Here is a 20,321-nt window from a genome sequence, read left to right on the forward strand (position 1 = left end):
TGCTATCTTTTCAGATGGGACGTTAAACGGCTGTTCTCACTCTCTGAGGTCATTAAAGATCCCATGGTACTTACCGTAAGAGTAGGGGTGTTAACCCCGGTGTCCTGGCTAAATTCCCAATCTGGCCCTCAAACCATCACGGTTCTCCTAATCATCCCCAGCTTCCAATTGGCTCATTTATCTCCCCTGGAACTATTCCATAGGTCAGTCAGTGGCACTGTGCGATGAAACGACTTGGGAGTATGTGACACGTTACACAACTTTAGGTTGGACGAAGGCATAAGGAAATGATAGTGACAGATAATGATACAAACGAATGCATAAGGGAATGATAGTGACAGATAATGATACAAACGAGGGCATAAGGGAATGATAGTGACAGATAGTGATACAAACGAATGCATACTACTCTTTCTTCTTCTGTAATAATGATATATTTTTCACCCCCCCCCCCCCCATCTCTCTCTTCTCTGCTGTTTCTCCAGGGGGTATCTTTGAGACCCTTGAGAATGAGCCCATTAGTGTGGAGGAGTTGGCCTTTAAATTCGCTGCCACAAACATCAACAGGAACCGGACTTTAATGCCCAACACCACCCTGACCTACGACATCCAGAGAATAAACCTCTTCGACAGCTTCGAAGCCTCCAGAAGAGGTAAGAGTGGTTGTTATTTGTATTTTTATATTGTCAATTATTTTATACCGAGTGGCACCATATTTCCCATGGGCCCTGGTCAAATCTCTGTCTGTATCCTCGTTAGAGCCCTGGTCAAATCTCTGTCTGTATCCTCGTAGGGTACTGGGCAAATCTCTGTCTGTATCCTCGTAGGGCCCTGGTCAAATCTCTGTCTGTATCCTCATAGGGCCCTGTTCAAATCTCTGTCTGTATCCTCGTTAGGGCCCTGGTCAAATCTCTGTCTGTATCCTCGTAGGGCCCTGGTCAAATCTCGGTCTGTATCCTCGTAGGGCCCTGGTCAAATCTCTGTCTGTATCCTCGTAGGGCCCTGGTCAAATCTCTGTCTGTATCCTCGTAGGGCCCTGGTCAAATCTCTGTCTGTATCCTCGTAGGGCCCTGGTCAAATCTCTGTCTGTATCCTCGTAGGGCCCTGGTCAAATCTCTGTCTGTATCCTCGTAGGGCCCTGGTCAAATCTCTGTCTGTATCCTCGTAGGGCCCTGGTCAAATCTCTGTCTGTATCCTCATAGGGCCCTGGTCAAATCTCTGTCTGTATCCCCTTTAGGGCCCTGGTCAAATCTCTGTCTGTATCCCCTTTAGGGCCCTGGTCAAATCTCTGTCTGTATCCCCTTTAGGGCCCTGGTCAAATCTCTGTCTGTATCCCCTTTAGGGCCCTGGTCAAATCTCTGTCTGTATCCCCTTTAGGGCCCTGGTCAAATCTCTGTCTGTATCCCCTTTAGGGCCCTCGTCAAAAGTAATGCAGTAATTTCAGAAAGTATTCACACCCTTGACTAATTCCACATTTTGTTGTGTTACAAAGTGGTATAAAAATTTATTTAATTGTCATTTTTTTGTCAACGATATTCATAAAATACTCTGTAACGTGAAAGTGGAAGAAAGATTCTAACATTTGTAAAAAGTCAGGAAAAATAAAACAGTTAAATACAGTTGATGAAATGGAAATACAGGTACTGCAGCTACAGTTGAAGTCGGAAGTTTACAAACACTTAGGTTGGAGTCATTAAAACTCGTTTTTCAACCACTCCACAAATTTCTTGTTAACAAACTATAGTTTTGGCAAGTCGGTTAGGACATCTACTTTGTGCATGACACAAGTAAGTTTCCAAGCAATTGTTTACAGACAGATTATTTCACTTATAATTCACTGTATCACAATTCCAATGGGTCAGAAGTTTACATACACTAAGTTGACGGTGTCTTTAAACAGCTTGGACAATTCCAGAAAATTTTGTCATGGCTTTAGAAGCTTCCAATAGGCTAATTTAAATAATTTGAGTCAATTGGAGGTGTACCTGTGGATGTATTTCAAGGCCTACCTTCAAACGCAGTGCCTCTTTGCTTGACATCATGGGAAATCTAAAGAAATAAGTCTCAAAAAATTGTAGACCTCCACAATTCTGGTTCATCCTTGGGATCAATTTCCAAATGCCTGAAGGTACCACGTTCATTTGTACAAACAATAGTAAGCAAGTATAAACACAATGGGACCTCGCAGCCGTCATACAGCTCAGGAAGGAGACGTGTTCTGTCTCCTAGAGATGAACGTACTTTGGTTCGAAAAGTGAAAATCAATCCCAGAACAACAGCAGAGGACCTTGTGAAGATGCTGGAGGAAACAGGTACAAAAGTATCTATATCCACAGTAAAACAAGTCCTATATAAACATAATATGAAAGGCCGCTCAGCAAGGAAGAAGCCACTGCTCCAAAACCGCCATAAAAAAGGCCAGACTACGGTTTGCAACTGCACATGGGGACAAAGATCGTACTTTTTCGAGAAATGTCCTCTGGTCTGATGAAACAAAAATAGAACTGTTTGGCCATAATGACCATCGTTATGTTTGGAGGGAAAAGGAGGAGGCTTGCAAGCCAAAGAACACTATCCCAACCGTGAAGCACGGGGGTGGCAGCATCATGTTGTGGGGGTGCTTTGCTGCAGGAGGGACTGGTGCACTTCACAAAATAGATGGCATCATGAGGCAGGAAAATGATATGGATATATTGAAGCAACATCTCAAGACATCAGTCAGGAAGTTAAAGCTTGGTCGCAAATGGGTCTTCCAAATGGAAAATGACCCCAAGCATACTTCCAAAGTTGTGGCAAAATGGCTTAAGGACAACAAAGTCAAGGTATTGGAGTGGCCATCACAAAGCCCTGACCTCAATCCCATAGAAAATCTGTGGGCAGAACTGAAAAAGCGTGTGCAAGCAAGAAGGCCTACAAACCCGACTAAGTTACACCAGGTCGGTTAGGGGGAATGGGCCAAAATTCACCCAACTTATTGTGGGAAGCTTGTGGAAGGCTACCCAAAATGTTTGACTCAAGTTAAACAATTTAAAGGCAATGCTACAAAATACTAATTGAGTGTATGTAAACTTCTGACCCACTGGGAATGTGATGAAAGAAATAAAAGCTGAAATAAATCATTCTCTCTACTATTATTCTGACATTTCACAATCACAAAATAAAGTGGTGATCCTAACTGACCTAACACAGGGAATTTTTTACTAAGATTACATGTCAGGAATTGTGAAAAACTGAGTTTAAATGTATTTGGCTAAGGTGTATGTAAACTTCCGACTTCAACAGTATCTTGATTCGATAAGTATTCAGCCCCCTGACTCAATACATGTTAGAATCACCTTTGGCAGTCAATACAGCTGTGTGTCTTACTGGGTTAGTCTCTAAAAGCTTTCCACACCTGGATTGTGCAATATTTGCACGTTATTCTTCAAGCTCTGTCAAAGTGGTTGTTGATCAATCAATCAATCAATCCAATGATTTATAAAGCCCTTCTTACATCAGCTAATATCTCAAAGTGCTGTACAGAAACCCAGCCTAAAACCCCAAACTGCAAGCAATGCAGGTGTAGAAGCACGGCGGCTAGGAAAAACTCCCTAGAAAGGCCAAAACCTAGGAAGAAACCTAGAGAGGGACCAGGCTATGAGGGGTGGCCAGTCCTCTTCTGGCTGTGCCGGGTGGAGATTATAACAGAACATGCCCAAGATGTTCAAATGTTCATAGATGACCAGCAGGGTCATATAATAATAATCACAGTTGTCGAGGGTGCAGCAGGTCAGCACCTGGTCATTGCTAGAACACCATTGTCAGGTCTTACCATCGATTTTCAAGTAGATTTAAATCAAAACTGTCACTCGGCCATTTAGGAACATTCACTGTCTTCTTGGTAAGCTACTCCAGTGTATATTTGGCCTTGTGTTTTAGGTTATTGTCCTACTGAAAGGGAAATCCATCTCCCAGTGTCTGGTGGAATGCAGACTGAACCAGGTTTTCCTCTAGGATTTTGCCTGTGTATATTTGGCTTTGTGTTTTAGGTTATTGTCCTACTGAAAGGGAAATCCATTTCCCAGTGTCTGGTGGAATGCAGACTGAACCAGGTTTTCCTCTAGGATTTTGCCTGTGATACACTGGAGTAGCTTCATTCTGTTGCTTTTTTATCCTGAAGAACTCCCCAGTCCTTAATGATTACAAGCATTCCTATAACGTGATGCAGCCACCACTATGATTGAAAATATGGAGAGTGGTACTCAGTAGTGTGTTGTATTGGATTTGCCCCAAATATAACACATAAACAACTCCAGTGTATATTTGGACTTGTGTTCTAAGTTATTGTCCTGCTGAAAGGGGAATTTGTCTCCCAGTGCCTGTTGGAAAGCCTGTGCTTAGCTCTATCACAACCACTAAACTCTGCAACGGTTTTACAGTCCCCATTGGCCTCATGGTGAAATCCCTGACCTGTTTCCTTCCTCTCCAGCAACTGAGTTAGGAAGGACGCCTGTATCTTTGTAGTGACTGGGTGTATTGATACACCATCCAAAGTGTAATTAATAAATTCACCGTGCTCCAAGGGATATTCAATGTTTTGAAATGTATTTTTAATCCAATAGGTGCCCTTCTTTGCGAGGCATTGGAAAACCTCCCTGGTCTTTGTGGTTGAATCTGTGTTTGAAATGCACTGCTCGACTGAGGAACCTTATAGATAATTGTAGATGAGAGAGATGAGGATGTCATTCAAAAAATCTGGTTTATTGCAACTTATTATGTGACTTGTTAAGCTAATTTTATATAGGGGTTGAACACTTAACAAGACATTTCAACTTTTTTTATGTTGCTTTTATTAATAAAATTAAAATATTAAAAACATAATTCTATTTTGCCATCATTGGGCATGGTGTGTTTGAATGAATGAAAATCTAAATGTTATCTATTTCAAAATGTAGGCTGTAAAAATATAACATGTGGAAAAAGTCAAGGGGTGTGAATACTTTCTGAATGTAATAAGGAGCCATTTGAGGTGCAGAAAATAACAGTCCCTCTCTACTGTCCCTCTCCCAGCCTGTGACCAGTTGGCTCTGGGTGTCGGGGCAGTGTTTGGTCCTTCTCACAGCTCCTCCGTCAGTGCTGTCCAGTCCATCTGCAATGCTCTGGAGGTGAGACACTATCACATACAGTGGTTCCTCCTTTAAAAGTTACGAGTTTCCACACAGCGGGACTTAGAGGTACCCAGCGTCATGGCGTCATTGCTCCAGACCACCACCAGGGGGAGTTAGAGCACTCATTATGCCTTTGGGTCCCAAGGTTTTTAAATGACCAATCATATCGAGTGGGTCCAATGACGTATTTGACCTGAGCCACCCATCCCTGGTGACTTTCTTCAGCAAAGATGGCTGACAAAACATTACAGTGGAAGCTAATTTAAGTAATTATAATGTCATAACGAGTCAAGCAAAAAATGTACAATTGAGAGGAATATGTTAGTTAATGTAGAGACAAACGATTGTGCATATTTTTTGGTCATAAACTTAATTTACGAAATTTGGAATTTAGCAAGTTATTTTTCAGTCTTATCCAATACCAGGTGTATCAAACTATTATTTATTTGAATGATGCTGTGTCTGCATGTATGTATTACAATTATACACTTCAACAGTGTTTACCACTCCTGCTCCTGGGACATCAATGATTACACATTGTAACTATGCAATAGACTAGAAACATGATTTAAGTAAAGGCTGATTTGTATATACAGAATACAAATGAGTGCATCCTGCCAACACGCCCACAAGCGAGCCACTCAGGTGGAGAATGACGCATGTAAGAGAGCAGGAACGAGATGGGAGTACCAATCCAGGCTATTTGCTGGATAGTCAGGCATAATAATGTCATGAAACAAGCAGGGAGCAGGTTTCGAACCAACATTCTCAACATTCTAGAACAAAGTTCAGCATCCTATCGACTGGGCCCAAATGTATTAATTGGGGTTGGGGCCGATTGTGGCTAAAAACACTTTATCAATTGGAATCTTTAACGTGGAAAGGGGGAAAAGGTATTATTATTAGGTTTTCACAAGCGTAGTAGGGTGGGCTACTAGCTGAACAAGAACCTTTACTAAAGAATTGTATAATAGCCGAGCTAGGCATGAACCTCCTTTCCCAACTTGCAACAAATAATCAGTATCTATCTATCCACATCTACCTACACACGTATCTACCTACACACAGTTAATGTTATGAAAACAAAAACTGTATATTATAAACAGTTGAAGTCAGAAGTTTACATACACCTTAGCCAAATACATTTATACTCAGTTTTTCACAATTCCTGACATTTAATCCTAGTAAAAATTCCTTGTCTTAGGTCAGATAGGATCACCACTTTATTTTAAGAGTGTGAAATGTCAGAATAATAGTAGTGAGAATGATTTATTTCAGCTTTTATTTCTTTCATCACGTTCCCAGTGGGTCAGAAGTTTACATACACTCAATTAGTATTTGGTAGCATTGCCTTTAAATTGTTAAACTTGGGTCAAACGTTTCGGGTTGCCTTCCACAAGCTTCCCACAATAAGAGTGGTTACAAAATTGATTGGACAACACCTAGTAAGCAATACTATACACATTAAAAAGTGAAATACTGTAGCTATGTTATCATAAAAATACAACTCCAAGCTAGAAGTATCAGAACACTTAGAAAAGTAGTTCTATGATTCGGGCAGCAGGCGCAGGAATGTGTAATATATATTTTTTATTTCACCAAAATTAAGTCGTGCCGTGTAAAGGCACGGGGGACGAAGACCAAAGAAACACGTAACAAAACACAGGGTAGAAACCCAAACAAAAGAGTGAGGAGGACCTCAAATAAATAACACACGCGCACAATGATTAACACACGGGACGAGACCCGTAATCATCTGCGCAATTCACAAAGGGCACGAAATCCAAAACACACAGCACAGGTCCTCACACGCACCAACGGACATTGTAACAATAATCGACAGCCCAATGGAAACCAAAGGGTACACTTACACAAGTACTAATCAATGGGAATAGAGGACAGGTGTGCGTAATGAAAATTCCAGAGGGATTCGGGAAAATATATATATATTGGTCATGGCTCGCGTCATCTCGGTGCAAGAGCCTTTACTACAGTCCCTGGTTCGAATTCAGGCTGTATCACATCCGACCGTGATTGGGAATGCCATAGGGCGGCGCACAATTGGCCCAGCGTCGTCCGGGTTTGGCCGGGGGGGTAGGCCGTCATTGTAAATAAGAATTGTTCTTACCTGACTTGCCTCTTTAAATAAAGGTAAAATTTAAAAAACAACTGGCGGCAACCGCAGCGCTTTCGATAACAGTTTCTGGTGCTGAAAATATTGCTAAATTGTTGTGTAAGTGGCGCACACCAACAGATGGGGAAAAACCTACACCAGTCGAGCAATTCATTTCAACAATAATCTTCATGTTGACTGAATATAAGATTGTGATGTCTGCTAAATAATCAAGTTAGGTTTCTCCAGAAATAAATAGTTCTAAATAACAATCTGGCTTTATTTACAAATTAGTGAGAATGTCTCACCCCATGTTCAAGAATTGCCCTTTTTCTCGCTCACTCTAGGTTAAATGAAAAATGAATCTCCAAAATATCATTACTTTTTAAACAAAGTGATTATTATTATTAATTAATTTTGAATTATATAAAAGCCCCTTAGATATTCTCAAATATTCTCACAGATCCTAACGGAAAATGCCCCTTAGATATTAATAGAGACCTCCAATCCTCTAAATTTAAGGAAAATGCCCCTTAGATATTAATATAGTACTCCAATCCTCTAAATGTAAGGAAAATGCCTCTTAGATATTAATATAGAGTCCTCCAATCCTCTAAATGTAAGGAAAATGCCCCTTAGATATTAATATAGAGTCCACCAATCCTCTAAATGTAATTATTGGTGGAGAGTCATGTCATTGATATTTTTTTCTTATTTTCGATATATATTGTAGGCCTACCATAGGAGAAATGAGTCTCCCTGGTGTTGAGTAATGTGCTGTTAACTTCTGTCAGCTACGGATCACTTTTACGGGATCACATTTCTTAGCAACCTGCTAAAATTGCAGTGTGCCAAATGCAAAAATATTACAAAAAATATTTATAATCATGCAATCACAAGTGAAATATACCAAAACACAGCTTAGCTTGTTGTTAATCCACCTATCATGTCAGATTTTGAAAATATACTTTACAGCGAAAGAAATCCAAGCTTTTGTGAGGGTATATTTCAATGCTACAAGCTAGCCTTATATTAGCTTGGTTAGCTTGGTCACAAAAGTCAGAAAAGCAATGAAATTAATCCCTTACCTTTGATAATCTTCGAATGTTTCCACTCACGAGACTCCCAGTTACACAACAAATGTTATTTTTGTTTGATAAATATTCTTTTTATCACAAAAAAACGCCATTTGGGTTGCGCATTATGCTCAGAAAATCAAAGCCGTGTTCTGTTTGACAAATTCCAAAAAGTATCCGCAATGGTCGTAGAAACATGTCAAATATTTTTTTTATAATCAATCCTCGGGTTGTTTTTAACAAACATAATCGCTAATATTTCAACCGGACCATTACATATTCAATAAGAGACAAACGGAAAATGGTGAGCTCCTCTCGCGTGCGCAAGAACTATTCGGAGGACACTTGACTAGTTTTGAAAAAACGTGTTAATTTTTCAAAATAAAAGCCTGAAACGATGTCTAAAGCCTGGTCACAGCCTGAGGAAGCCATTGGAAAAGGAATCGGGTTGATACCCCTTTAAATGGAGGTTAGACGGGCCAGGAAACACAGTTAAAAAAATAATATATCACTTCCGGGTTACATTTTCTCAGGTTTTCGCTTGCAGAATAAGTATTGTTATACTCACAGACAATATTTTGACCGTTTTGGAAACTTTGGAGTGTTTTCGATCCTAATCTGTAAATTATATGCATAGTCTACGATCTGGGCCAGAGAAAATGTTCATTTACGTTGGGCACGTTATTTAAAAAAAAAAAAAATTCTGACCCCTAGCGCTATGAGGTTAAAAATTGTGTTATTTATTTAAAGGGCATATTGAAGTTAGAAGCAAAAGCCTACAACTATTTTAGCATCGTTTCACGCTGCTCTGAGGTAAGCATGGGGACTCGTCTTGATAAATCAATAAGATTTTTTAATTTCACTTAATCGCCGTTTGAGTATTGGTTAGACAATAATTAGAATATTAGAGTGCAGAAATGATATGCTCTTCATGTAACCTTTATTTAACTAGGCAAGTCAGGTAAGAACAAATTCTTATTTACACAGACAGCCTACTCCTTCCTCCCGTTGTACAGTGCTATATTTTCCATTCCATCCTAACGGAAACCCTGAGGGTTTCGTTTTTCGTTTTTCTCTGAATAGAAACACCATAATATTAATCAAATTAATGAAGCCAAATTTCTTAAAATCAATCCTGATATACTATGTTATTACGAAAAAAGTTTTTAAATTCTCTTTTAATGCCAATACGGAAGACTATCAAATCCTTATCAAAGATGCCCTCTGGTGGTCAAACTAGCAATAACAGAAAAAATGGCTGACAAACGTGCCACAGATAACGTGCCACAAAATGCTGCAGCAGCACGCAAGGTGTACCGCAGTATGACACAACTTTTAAAGAAGGAACCATCGTAACTTAACATACCATCACATAACATATCACACAACATAACATAGCACACCATCACATAACATCATATTGTTTAAAATTGATTGGTTGATTGATTGACTGATTGATTTTTTGGGGGGTAAAAACTATTTGTATCGTTTAAAACCATTTAAAAGTACAAAGAATTCCCAGAGGAGAACACATGAAAGCTTTAAGCTTATTTCTAATGTGGTTCTCGAGTAAAATAAATAAAAACATTGCATTTGTGTTCCTCACATAACAAATGATCACTTAACATGACATCACTTAATTAACATATCGTTACATTGATGAAAAATAAACATTGTATTTATGTCCCCCCTAAGGTACCCCATATTCAGACCCGGTGGAAACACCCCTCTGTGGACAACAAGGACAGCTTCTACATCAACCTGTACCCAGAGTATGCCTCCATCAGCAGAGCCATACTGGACATCGTACAGTACTACAAGTGGAAGACAGTCACCGTGGTTTACGAGGATGCAACTGGTGAGTGATCTAAACAGACAAAGGGAAGGGAGCACTGCCACTACCTCATTCTCAGACCAAGGTGCAGCAATTGAGGAGCAAACTGAAGGGAAGAGGATATTCAGCAACTCTTGGACGACAGCGAACGTTGAAGTTGAGAGACATGAATTTCCCCTTCAGTTTGATCTTAACAGACAATTACCTCTGGATTAAGAAGACACGTGTGGTCAATGATCTGACCTGGACAGTGAGACAGGATGTGATCGATGTCACTGAAAAGACCAGGAACATCTGGGCCCTAGATGTAGGCTGGGGGGGGGGGGGGGGCAGCAAAAAGCTAAGGGTGATAGAGGATAGCCTTGGCAGGTTACTCTAGCAATGCTACATCGAGAAGAGCCAACTTTCCTAGTAAAAAGCAATGCTATAGGTCTTAGTAATCACATAGTTCTGTAGATTTGGGGCTATTATATTTGTAAAAGGCATCAGCAGCAATGGCTCTAATAATATTGAAAGATTGTTTGCTTGCATCAGCCAAGAATGAGAAGTAGCAGGGCCCATAGGGCTTGGTCAAAAGTACTGCAGTACATAGGAAATAGGGTGCTGTTTGGGATGCAGCCTAGGACTCTTCTTTGCTTTGTGTTAGATGGGATGCTGCATGGTGTTATGAAGGGTTAGTAGTTGAAATACCTATATATAGATGAAAATGTCACTCGGAGTGTTTGTTTATTAGCCTGGTCCCAGATCTGTTTATTAGCTGGTCCCAGATCTGTTTATTAGCCTGGTCCCAGATCTGTTTATTAGCCTGGTCCCAGATCTGTTTATTAGCCTGGTCCCAGATCTGTTTATTAGTCTGGTCCCAGATCTGTTTATTAGCCTGGTCCCAGATCTGTTTATTAGTCTGGTCCCAGATCTATTTATTAGCCTGGTCCCAGATCTGTTTATTAGCCTGGTCCCAGATCTGTTTATTAGCCTGGTCCCAGATCTGTTTATTAGCCTGGTCCCAGATCTGTTTATTAGTCTGGTCCCAGATCTGTTTATTAGCCTGGTCCCAGATCTGTTTGTGCTGTGCTGTCTTGCAATGTGGCAATACAGCGGCATCATAAAGTAGTCACACCCCTTGACTTTTTCTACATGTTGTTGTGTTACAGCCTGAATTTAAACTGGATTCAATTGAGATGTCGATGTTGTGTCACTGACCTATACACAATACCCCATAATGTCAAAGTGGATTTATGTTTTTCGAAATGTTTACAAATTATATAGAAATGAAAATCTGAAATGTCTTGAGTCAATCAGTATTCAACCCCTTTGTTATGGCAAACCTAAATACGTTCTGGGGTAAAGATTTGCTTAACAAGTCACAAAATAAGCTGCATGGACTCTATGTGCAGTGAGTGTTTAACTTTTCTTATTATGACTACCTCATCGCTGTACCCCACACATACAATTATATGTAAGGTCCCTCAGTCAAGCAGTGAACAAATACCAGAGAGGTTTTCCATTGCCTCTCAATGAAGGGTACCTATTGGTAGATGGATTTAAAAAAAAGCACAAATTGAATATCCCTTTGAGCATGGTGAAGTTATTCATTACACTTTGGATGGTGTATCAATACACCCAGTCACTACAAAGATATAGGCGTCCTTCCTAACTCGGTTGCCGGAGAAGAAGGAAACCGCTCAGGGATTTCACCATGAGGACAATGGTGACTTTAAAACAATTGCTGAGTTTAGTGGTTGTGATAGAGCTAAGCGCAGGCTTTCCAACAGGCACTGGGAGACAAATTCCCCTTTCAGCAGGACAATAACTTAGAACACAAGTCCAAATATACACTGGAGTTGCTTACCAAGACGACATTGAATGTTCCTGAGTGGCCTAGTTACATTTTTGACTTAAATTGGCCTGAAAATCTATGGCAAGACTTGAAAACGGCAGTCTAGCAATGATCAACAACTAACTTGACAGAGCTTGAAGAATTTCAAATATAATAATGTGCAACATTTATTGTGCAATCCAGGTGTGCAAAGCTCTTAGAGACTTACCCAGAAAGACTCACAGCTGTAATCACTCTTAGAGACTTACCCAGAAAGACTCACAGCTGTAATCACTCTTAGAGACTTACCCAGAAAGACTCACAGCTGTAATCACTCTTAGAGACTTACCCAGAAAGACTCACAGCTGTAATCACTCTTAGAGACTTACCCAGAAAGACTCACAGCTGTAATCACTCTTAGAGACTTACCCAGAAAGACTCACAGCTGTAATCACTCTTAGAGACTTACCCAGAAAAACTCAAAGCTGTAATCACTCTTAGAGACTTACCCAGAAAGACTCACAGCTGTAATCACTCTTAGAGACTTACCCAGAAAGACTCACAGCTGTAATCACTCTTAGAGACTTACCCAGAAAGACTCACAGCTGTAATCACTCTTAGAGACTTACCCAGAAAGACTCAAAGCTGTAATCACTCTTAGAGACTTAGCCAGAAAGACTCACAGCTGAAATCACTCTTAGAGACTTACCCAGAAAGACTCACAGCTGTAATCACTCTTAGAGACTTACCCAGAAAGACTCACAGCTGTAATCACTCTTAGAGACTTACCCAGAAAGACTCACAGCTGTAATCACTCTTAGAGACTTACCCAGAAAGACTCACAGCTGTAATCACTCTTAGAGACTTACCCAGAAAGACTCACAGCTGTGATCACTCTTAGAGACTTACCCAGAATGACTCACAGCTGTAATCACTCTTAGAGATGTACCCAGAAAGACTCACAGCTGTAATCACTCTTAGAGACTTACCCAGAAAGACTCACAGCTGTAATCACTCTTAGAGACTTACCCAGAAAGACTCACAGCTGTAATCACTCTTAGAGACTTACCCAGAAAGACTCACAGCTGTAATCCCTCTTAGAGACTTACCCAGAAAGACTCAAAGCTGTAATCACTCTTAGAGACTTACCCAAAAAGACTCACAGCTGTAATCACTTTTAGAGACTTACCCAGAAAGACTCACAGCTGTAATCACTTTTAGAGACTTACCCAGAAAGACTCACAGCTGTAATCACTCTTAGAGACTTACACAGAAAGACTCACAGCTGTAATCACTCTTAGAGACTTACCCAGAAAGACTCACAGCTGTAATCACTCTTAGAGACTTACCCAGAAAGACTCAAAGCTGTAATCACTTTTAGAGACTTACCCAGAAAGACTCACAGCTGTAATCACTCTTAGAGACTTACCCAGAAAGACTCAAATCTGTAATCACTCTTAGTGACTTACCCAGAAAGACTCACAGCTGTAATCGCTGCCAAAGGTTATTCTAACTAACATGTATTGACTCAGGAGTGTAAATACTTATATAAATGAAATATTTCTGTATTTCATTTTAAATAAATGTGCAAACATTTCTAAAAACCTATTTTCACTTTGTCGTTATATGATAGCACCATCCTACTCTTAACAATCCCTCTACCATGAACAATCCCTCTACCATCCTACTCTAAACAATCCCTCTACCATCCTACTCTAAACAATCCCTCTACCATCCTACTCTAAACCACCCCTCTACCATCCTACTCTAAACCACCCCTCTACCATCCTACTCTAAACAATCCCTCTACCATCCTACTCTAAACAAACCCTCTACCATCCTACTCTAAACAATCCCTCTACCATCCTACTCTAAACCACCTCTCTACCATCCTACTCTAAACAATCCCTCTACCATCCTACTCTAAACAAACCCTCTACCATCCTACTCTAAACAATCCCTCTACCATCCTACTCTAAACAATCCCTCTACCATCCTACTCTAAACAAACCCTCTACCATCCTACTCTAAACCACCCCTCTACCATCCTACTCTAAACCACCCCTCTACCATCCTATAAACAATCCCTCTACCATTCTACTCTAAACAAACCCTCTACCATCCTACTCTAAACAAACCCTCTACCATCCTACTCTAAACCACCCCTCTACCATCCTACTCTAAACAAACCCTCTACCATCCTACTCTAAACCACCCCTCTACCATCCTACTCTAAACAAACCCTCTACCATCCTACTCTAAACCACCCCTCTACCATCCTACTCTAAACCACCCCTCTACCATCCTACTCTAAACAATCCCTCTACCATCCTACTCTAAACAATCCCTCTACCATCCTACTCTAAACAATCCCTCTACCATCCTACTCTAAACAATCCCTCTACCATCCTACTCTAAACAATCCCTCTACCATCCTACTCTAAACAAACCCTCTACCATCCTACTCTAAACAATTTTTTGACCAGGGCCAATAGGCTTCAGAGTTTGGTTCCTCTCCAGATGCATTTCCTCTCCAGTCATATCATATTATTGCTGGAGTTTGGTTTCGTCCTTTACTCATCTCTCAAACACGTTGTCTGATCTGAAGGGTCACATTGAATTTACTGCTTTGACCTACGTCATCCAAATCGTATGATATGTTACGAATTTGTAAGTGCTTTAGATCCCCGGACTGTATCTTTAATCTGCTTTGAAGCAGGATCGGTTTGCAAAGCCCCTTTTACCCATAACATATTTCTGTATTTATTTCCTTCTCTTTCTCTGTCCCAGGGTTAATTCGTCTTCAGGAGCTGATCAAAGCTCCGTCCAGGTACAGCATCAAGATTAAGATTCGCCAGCTGCCGACGGAGAGTAAAGACGCCCGGCCGTTACTAAAGGAGATGAAGAAGGGGAAAGAGTTCTATGTCATCTTCGACTGTTCCTACCAGACCTCCGCAGACGTACTCAAACAGGTCAGTATGTATGCTTACCCTTCTTCTCCTTTCCTCTCCTCTCCTCTCCTTTCCTTTCTTATCCTTTCTTCTCCTTTACTCTCTTTTCTTCTCCTTTCTTTTCTTCTCCTCTCCTTTCCTTTCCTATCTTTTCTTCTCCTTTACTCTCTTTTCTTCTCCTTTCTTTTCTTCTCCTCTCCTCTCCTTTCCTCTCCTTTCCTTTCCTCTCCCTTCCTCTCCTTTCATCTCCTTTCTTCTCATTTACTCTCTTTTCTTCTCCTTTCTTCTCATTTCCTATCATTTCCTCTCCTCTCCTATCCTTTCTTCTCCTTTCCTCTCCTCTCCTTTCCTCTCCTCTCCCTTCCTCTTATTTCTTCTCCTTTCCTCTCCTTTCCTCAATTTTCTTCTCCTTTCCTCTCCTCTTTTTTCCTCTCCTTCTCCTTTCCTCTCCTTTCCTCTCCTCTCCCTTCCTCTCCATTCGTCTCATTTCCTCTCCTCTCCTGTCCTTTCCTCTCTTCTCCTCTCCTTTCCTCTCCTTTCCTCTCCTGTAATTTCCTCTCCCTTCCTCTCCTTTCGTCTCCTTTCCTCTCCTCTCCTCTCCTTTCCTCTCCTGTAATTTCCTCTCCGTTCCTCTCCTTTCATCTCCTTTCCTCTCCTTTCCTCTCCTGTAATTTCCTCTCCCTTCCTCTCCTTTCGTCTCCTCTCCTCTCCTCTCCTCTCCTCTCCTCTCCTCTCCTCTCCTCTCCTCTCCTTTCCTCTCCTTTCCTTTCCTTTCCTCTCCTGTCCTCTCCTCTCCTTTCCTCTCCTGTCATTTCCTCTCCCTTCCTCTCCTCTCCTCTCCTCTCCTCTCCTCTCCTCTCCTCTCCTCTCCTCTCCTCTCCTCTCCTCTCCTTTCCTCTCCTTTCCTTTCCTCTCCTGTCCTGTCCTCTCCTCTCCTCTCCTTTCCTCTCCTTTCCTCTCCTGTCATTTCCTCTCCCTTCCTCTCCTTTCATCTCCTGTCCTTTTAAACACAATTCCAGTTTGGATTTTGTGGCCAGACAGATTAGTCGATTTTCTATCCCCTGCAGAAATCCTACAGTATGTTCATTTCCAATGCCAAATCGAGGTTGTTTTTATTCAGACACACACATTTAAAAAAACCAGTAGCTGTGAAACAGATGAATGGAGACGCCACACGAACGTGTACCAATCGAGCCGTGTATTACTCATACAGTCACCTAAATGCACAGCGAGCATACCAAACAAAATGAGCCACTGCTAGAAACGGAGGAAGAGTGTCATTTACAGTGGTCCCTGTGGTATGACTATAGTTATGGATGGATGGAGTTTAAACCAGTAAATGTGATTTGTGCTGGCTTGGGCAGAACACTAGTGGTGTGTGAAGCTGAGCTCTGTCTATCTCTTCTGTCCCAAACCGAACCCTATTTCCTATATAGTATACTTTTTTTAACCATTGCCCTATGAGTCCTGGTCATAAGTAGTGCACTATAAAGGAAATAGGGTGCCCTTTGGGACTCATCCTCTCTGTCTCTCCTATACAGATCATGTCCATGGGGATGATGACTGAGTATTACCACTTCTTCTTCACTACTCTGGTAAGAACATTGTTTTATGACTCTGATTCAGGCCGTGTGTCTAAACGGCACACGGTGTACTAAATCGTACTAATCGTAATACATACGATTTACAACGTTACTGTTTGGTCAAAACGAATGCAGGAAGTAACAAATAACCAGAGTGCTAGTGTCCTGCTACTGAGAATACCTCTGTCACGTTCACTGTCTTCAAACTCCCTGTCATAAATGAGCCAAGGCGCAGCGGGCATGTAACTCCACATCTTTAATAGGAGTGAAACCTTCACAAAAAACAAACAGGTAAACAGAAACCGACCGTGACGCAACCGTGGCGCACACAAACACTCACAGAAAATAAATAATTACCCACAACATTAGGTGGGAAAAAAAGGCTGTCTAAGTATGATTCCCAATCAGAGACAACGATAGACAGCTTCCTCTGATTGGGAACCACACTCGGCCTAAAAACAAAGAAATAGAAAACGTAGAATGCCCACCCCAAATCCCACCCTGACCTCACCAAGTAGAGAAATAAAATGTCTCTCTAAGGTCAGGGCGTGACAACCTCATCTAAATGTGCAATTGCATTGATTCCCGCCATTGGTTCATTTTGGTACAGCGCGCCCCTCCTCAGCTGATTATCAGCTGTTGTCAAAACACGTGGCTTTCGGAAATACGATTCTCTTCCTCAATAGTGAGCAGAGAATTCTACAAGATGAAAAGCCTAAATGAGTAGGAAATACTGGCATTTAAAGCATACAACATTTTAGAAATGTCACATAAAATAAAACTTTATTTTTTCATATACCCAAAATGCCTACGATTCAGACCTTAAGTACGGGTATCCAGACACGGCCTATAAGGGTAATATAAAGACTGCTGGTGTACACCGTTCAAACCAAACAGGTGTGTTGAAATCTAACGGAATAGTAATATGTGTACTTTTCTCAAATGCCATGGTATTACATATTACATTCTCCTCCCATCGTTTTGAGTTTCTCTGAGTATATCCTTTGAAAGGTCAATTTGTTTTGAGGATTATAGGTAGGGGTGAAAGGTCAATTTATTTTGAGGATTAAAGGTAGGGGTGAAAGGTCCATCGTTTTGAGGATTATTGATAGGGCTGAAAGGCCAATTGTTTTGAGGATTATAAGTAGTGGTGAAAGGTCAATCGTTTTGAGGGTTTTGGGTAGGGATGAAAGGTCAATCGTTTTGATGATTATTGATAGGGCTGAAAGATCAATCATTTTGAGGATTATAAGTAGCGGTGAAAGATCAATCAGTATTGACGATTATAGGTAGAGTCTGGAGTTTACCCTGACCACGTTATTTAACCTTGTGCCATTGACTGATCACACAAACTCCAGGTGTTTCTCCTTCCTCAGGACCTGTTTGTTACTAACTCCAGGTGTTTCTCCTTCCTCAGGACCTGTTTGTTACTAACTCCAGGTGTTTCTCCCTCCTCAGGACCTGTTTGTTACTAACTCCAGGTGTTTCTCCCTCCTCAGGACCTGTTTGTTACTAACTCCAGGTGTTTCTCCCTCTTCAGGACCTGTTTGTTACTAACTCCAGGTGTTTCTCCCTCCTCAGGACCTGTTTGTTACTAACTCCAGGTGTTTCTCCTTCCTCAGGACCTGTTTGTTACTAACTCCAGGTGTTTCTCCTTCCTCAGGACCTGTTTGTTACTAACTCCAGGTGTTTCTCCCTCCTCGGGACCTGTTTGCTACTAACTCCAGGTGTTTCTCCTTCCTCAGGACCTGTTTGTTACTAACTCCAGGTGTTTCTCCTTCCTCAGGACCTGTTTGTTACTAACTCCAGGTGTTTCTCCTTCCTCAGGACCTGTTTGTTACTAACTCCAGGTGTTTCTCCCTCCTCAGGACCTGTTTGTTACTAACTCCAGGTGTTTCTCCTTCCTCAGGACCTGTTTGTTAATAACTCCAGGTGTTTCTCCTTCCTCGGGACCTGTTTGTTACTAACTCCAGGTGTTTCTCCTTCCTCAGGACCTGTTTGTTACTAACTCCAGGTGTTTCTCCTTCCTCAGGACCTGTTTGTTACTAACTCCAGGTGTTTCTCCCTCCTCGGGACCTGTTTGCTACTAACTCCAGGTGTTTCTCCTTCCTCAGGACCTGTTTGTTACTAACTCCAGGTGTTTCTCCTTCCTCAGGACCTGTTTGTTACTAACTCCAGGTGTTTCTCCTTCCTCAGGACCTGTTTGTTACTAACTCCAGGTGTTTCTCCTTCCTCAGGACCTGTTTGTTACTAACTCCAGGTGTTTCTCCTTCCTCAGGACCTGTTTGTTACTAACTCCAGGTGTTTCTCCTTCCTCAGGACCTGTTTGTTACTAACTCCAGGTGTTTCTCCTTCCTCAGGACCTGTTTGTTACTAACTCCAGGTGTTTCTCCTTCCTCAGGACCTGTTTGTTACTAACTCCAGGTGTTTCTCCTTCTTCAGGACCTGTTTGTTACTAACTCCAGGTGTTTCTCCTTCCTCAGGACCTGTTTGTTACTAACTCCAGGTGTTTCTCCTTCCTCAGGACCTGTTTGTTACTAACTCCAGGTGTTTCTCCCTCCTCGGGACCTGTTTGTTACTAACTCCAGGTGTTTCTCCCTCTTCAGGACCTGTTTGTTACTAACTCCAGGTGTTTCTCCTTCCTCAGGACCTGTTTGTTACTAACTCCAGGTGTTTCTCCTTCCTCAGGACCTGTTTGTTACTAACTCCAGGTGTTTCTCCTTCCTCAGGACCTGTTTGTTACTAACTCCAGGTGTTTCTCCTTCCTCAGGACCTGTTTGTTACTAACTCCAGGTGTTTCTCCTTCCTCAGGACCTGTTTGTTACTAACTCCAGGTGTTTCTCCCTCTTCAGGACCTGTTTGTTACTAACTCCAGGTGTTTCTCCTTCCTCAGGACCTGTTTGTTACTAACTCCAGGTGTTTCTCCCTCTTCAGGACCTGTTTGTTACTAACTCCAGGTGTTTCTCCTTCCTCAGGACCTGTTTGTTACTAACTCCAGGTGTTTCTCCTTCCTCAGGACCTGTTTGTTACTAACTCCAGGTGTTTCTCCTTCCTCAGGACCTGTTTGTTACTAACTCCAGGTGTTTCTCTCAGGACCTGTTTGTTACTAACTCCAGGTGTTTCTCCTTCCTCAGGACCTGTTTGTTACTAACTCCAGGTGTTTCTCCTTCCTCAGGACCTGTTTGTTACTAACTCCAGGTGTTTCTCCCTCCTCGGGACCTGTTTGTTACTAACTCCAGGTGTTTCTCCCTCTTCAGGACCTGTTTGTTACTAACTCCAGGTGTTTCTCCTTCCTCAGGACCTGTTTGTTACTAACTCCAGGTGTTTCTCCTTCCTCAGGACCTGTTTGTTACTAACTCCAGGTGTTTCTCTCAGGACCTGTTTGTTACTAACTCCAGGTGTTTCTCCCTCTTCAGGACCTGTTTGTTACTAACTCCAGGTGTTTCTCCTTCCTCAGGACCTGTTTGTTACTAACTCCAGGTGTTTCTCCCTCTTCAGGACCTGTTTGTTACTAACTCCAGGTGTTTCTCCCTCTTCAGGACCTGTTTGTTACTAACTCCAGGTGTTTCTCCTTCCTCAGGACCTGTTTGTTACTAACTCCAGGTGTTTCTCCTTCCTCAGGACCTGTTTGTTACTAACTCCAGGTGTTTCTCCCTCCTCGGGACCTGTTTGTTACTAACTCCAGGTGTTTCTCCTTCCTCAGGACCTGTTTGTTACTAACTCCAGGTGTTTCTCCTTCCTCAGGACCTGTTTGTTACTAACTCCAGGTGTTTCTCCCTCCTCGGGACCTGTTTGTTACTA

At 41.7% G+C, this 20,321-nt stretch overlaps 1 protein-coding gene across 2 annotated transcripts in view; it reads left to right on the plus strand.

Moving 5' to 3' along the window:
- Nucleotides 1-20,321, plus strand: part of LOC129843361 (glutamate receptor ionotropic, kainate 1) — a 173,198-nt gene that overhangs the window by 62,591 nt on the left and 90,286 nt on the right. For both annotated transcript variants that reach the window (XR_008757825.1, XM_055912060.1), the window contains exons 2-6: nucleotides 486-653; nucleotides 5,050-5,144; nucleotides 10,032-10,194; nucleotides 14,777-14,958; nucleotides 16,479-16,532. Coding sequence is in view for 1 of the 2 variants with exons in the window: in XM_055912060.1 (XP_055768035.1) it covers nucleotides 486-653; nucleotides 5,050-5,144; nucleotides 10,032-10,194; nucleotides 14,777-14,958; nucleotides 16,479-16,532 (662 nt within the window). In the remaining variant the exon portion in view is untranslated. The remainder of the gene's footprint in view (nucleotides 1-485; nucleotides 654-5,049; nucleotides 5,145-10,031; nucleotides 10,195-14,776; nucleotides 14,959-16,478; nucleotides 16,533-20,321) is intronic.

This window comes from Salvelinus fontinalis, unplaced genomic scaffold (assembly GCF_029448725.1).
Source record: "Salvelinus fontinalis isolate EN_2023a unplaced genomic scaffold, ASM2944872v1 scaffold_0126, whole genome shotgun sequence".
Classification (NCBI taxonomy): domain Eukaryota; kingdom Metazoa; phylum Chordata; class Actinopteri; order Salmoniformes; family Salmonidae; genus Salvelinus; species Salvelinus fontinalis.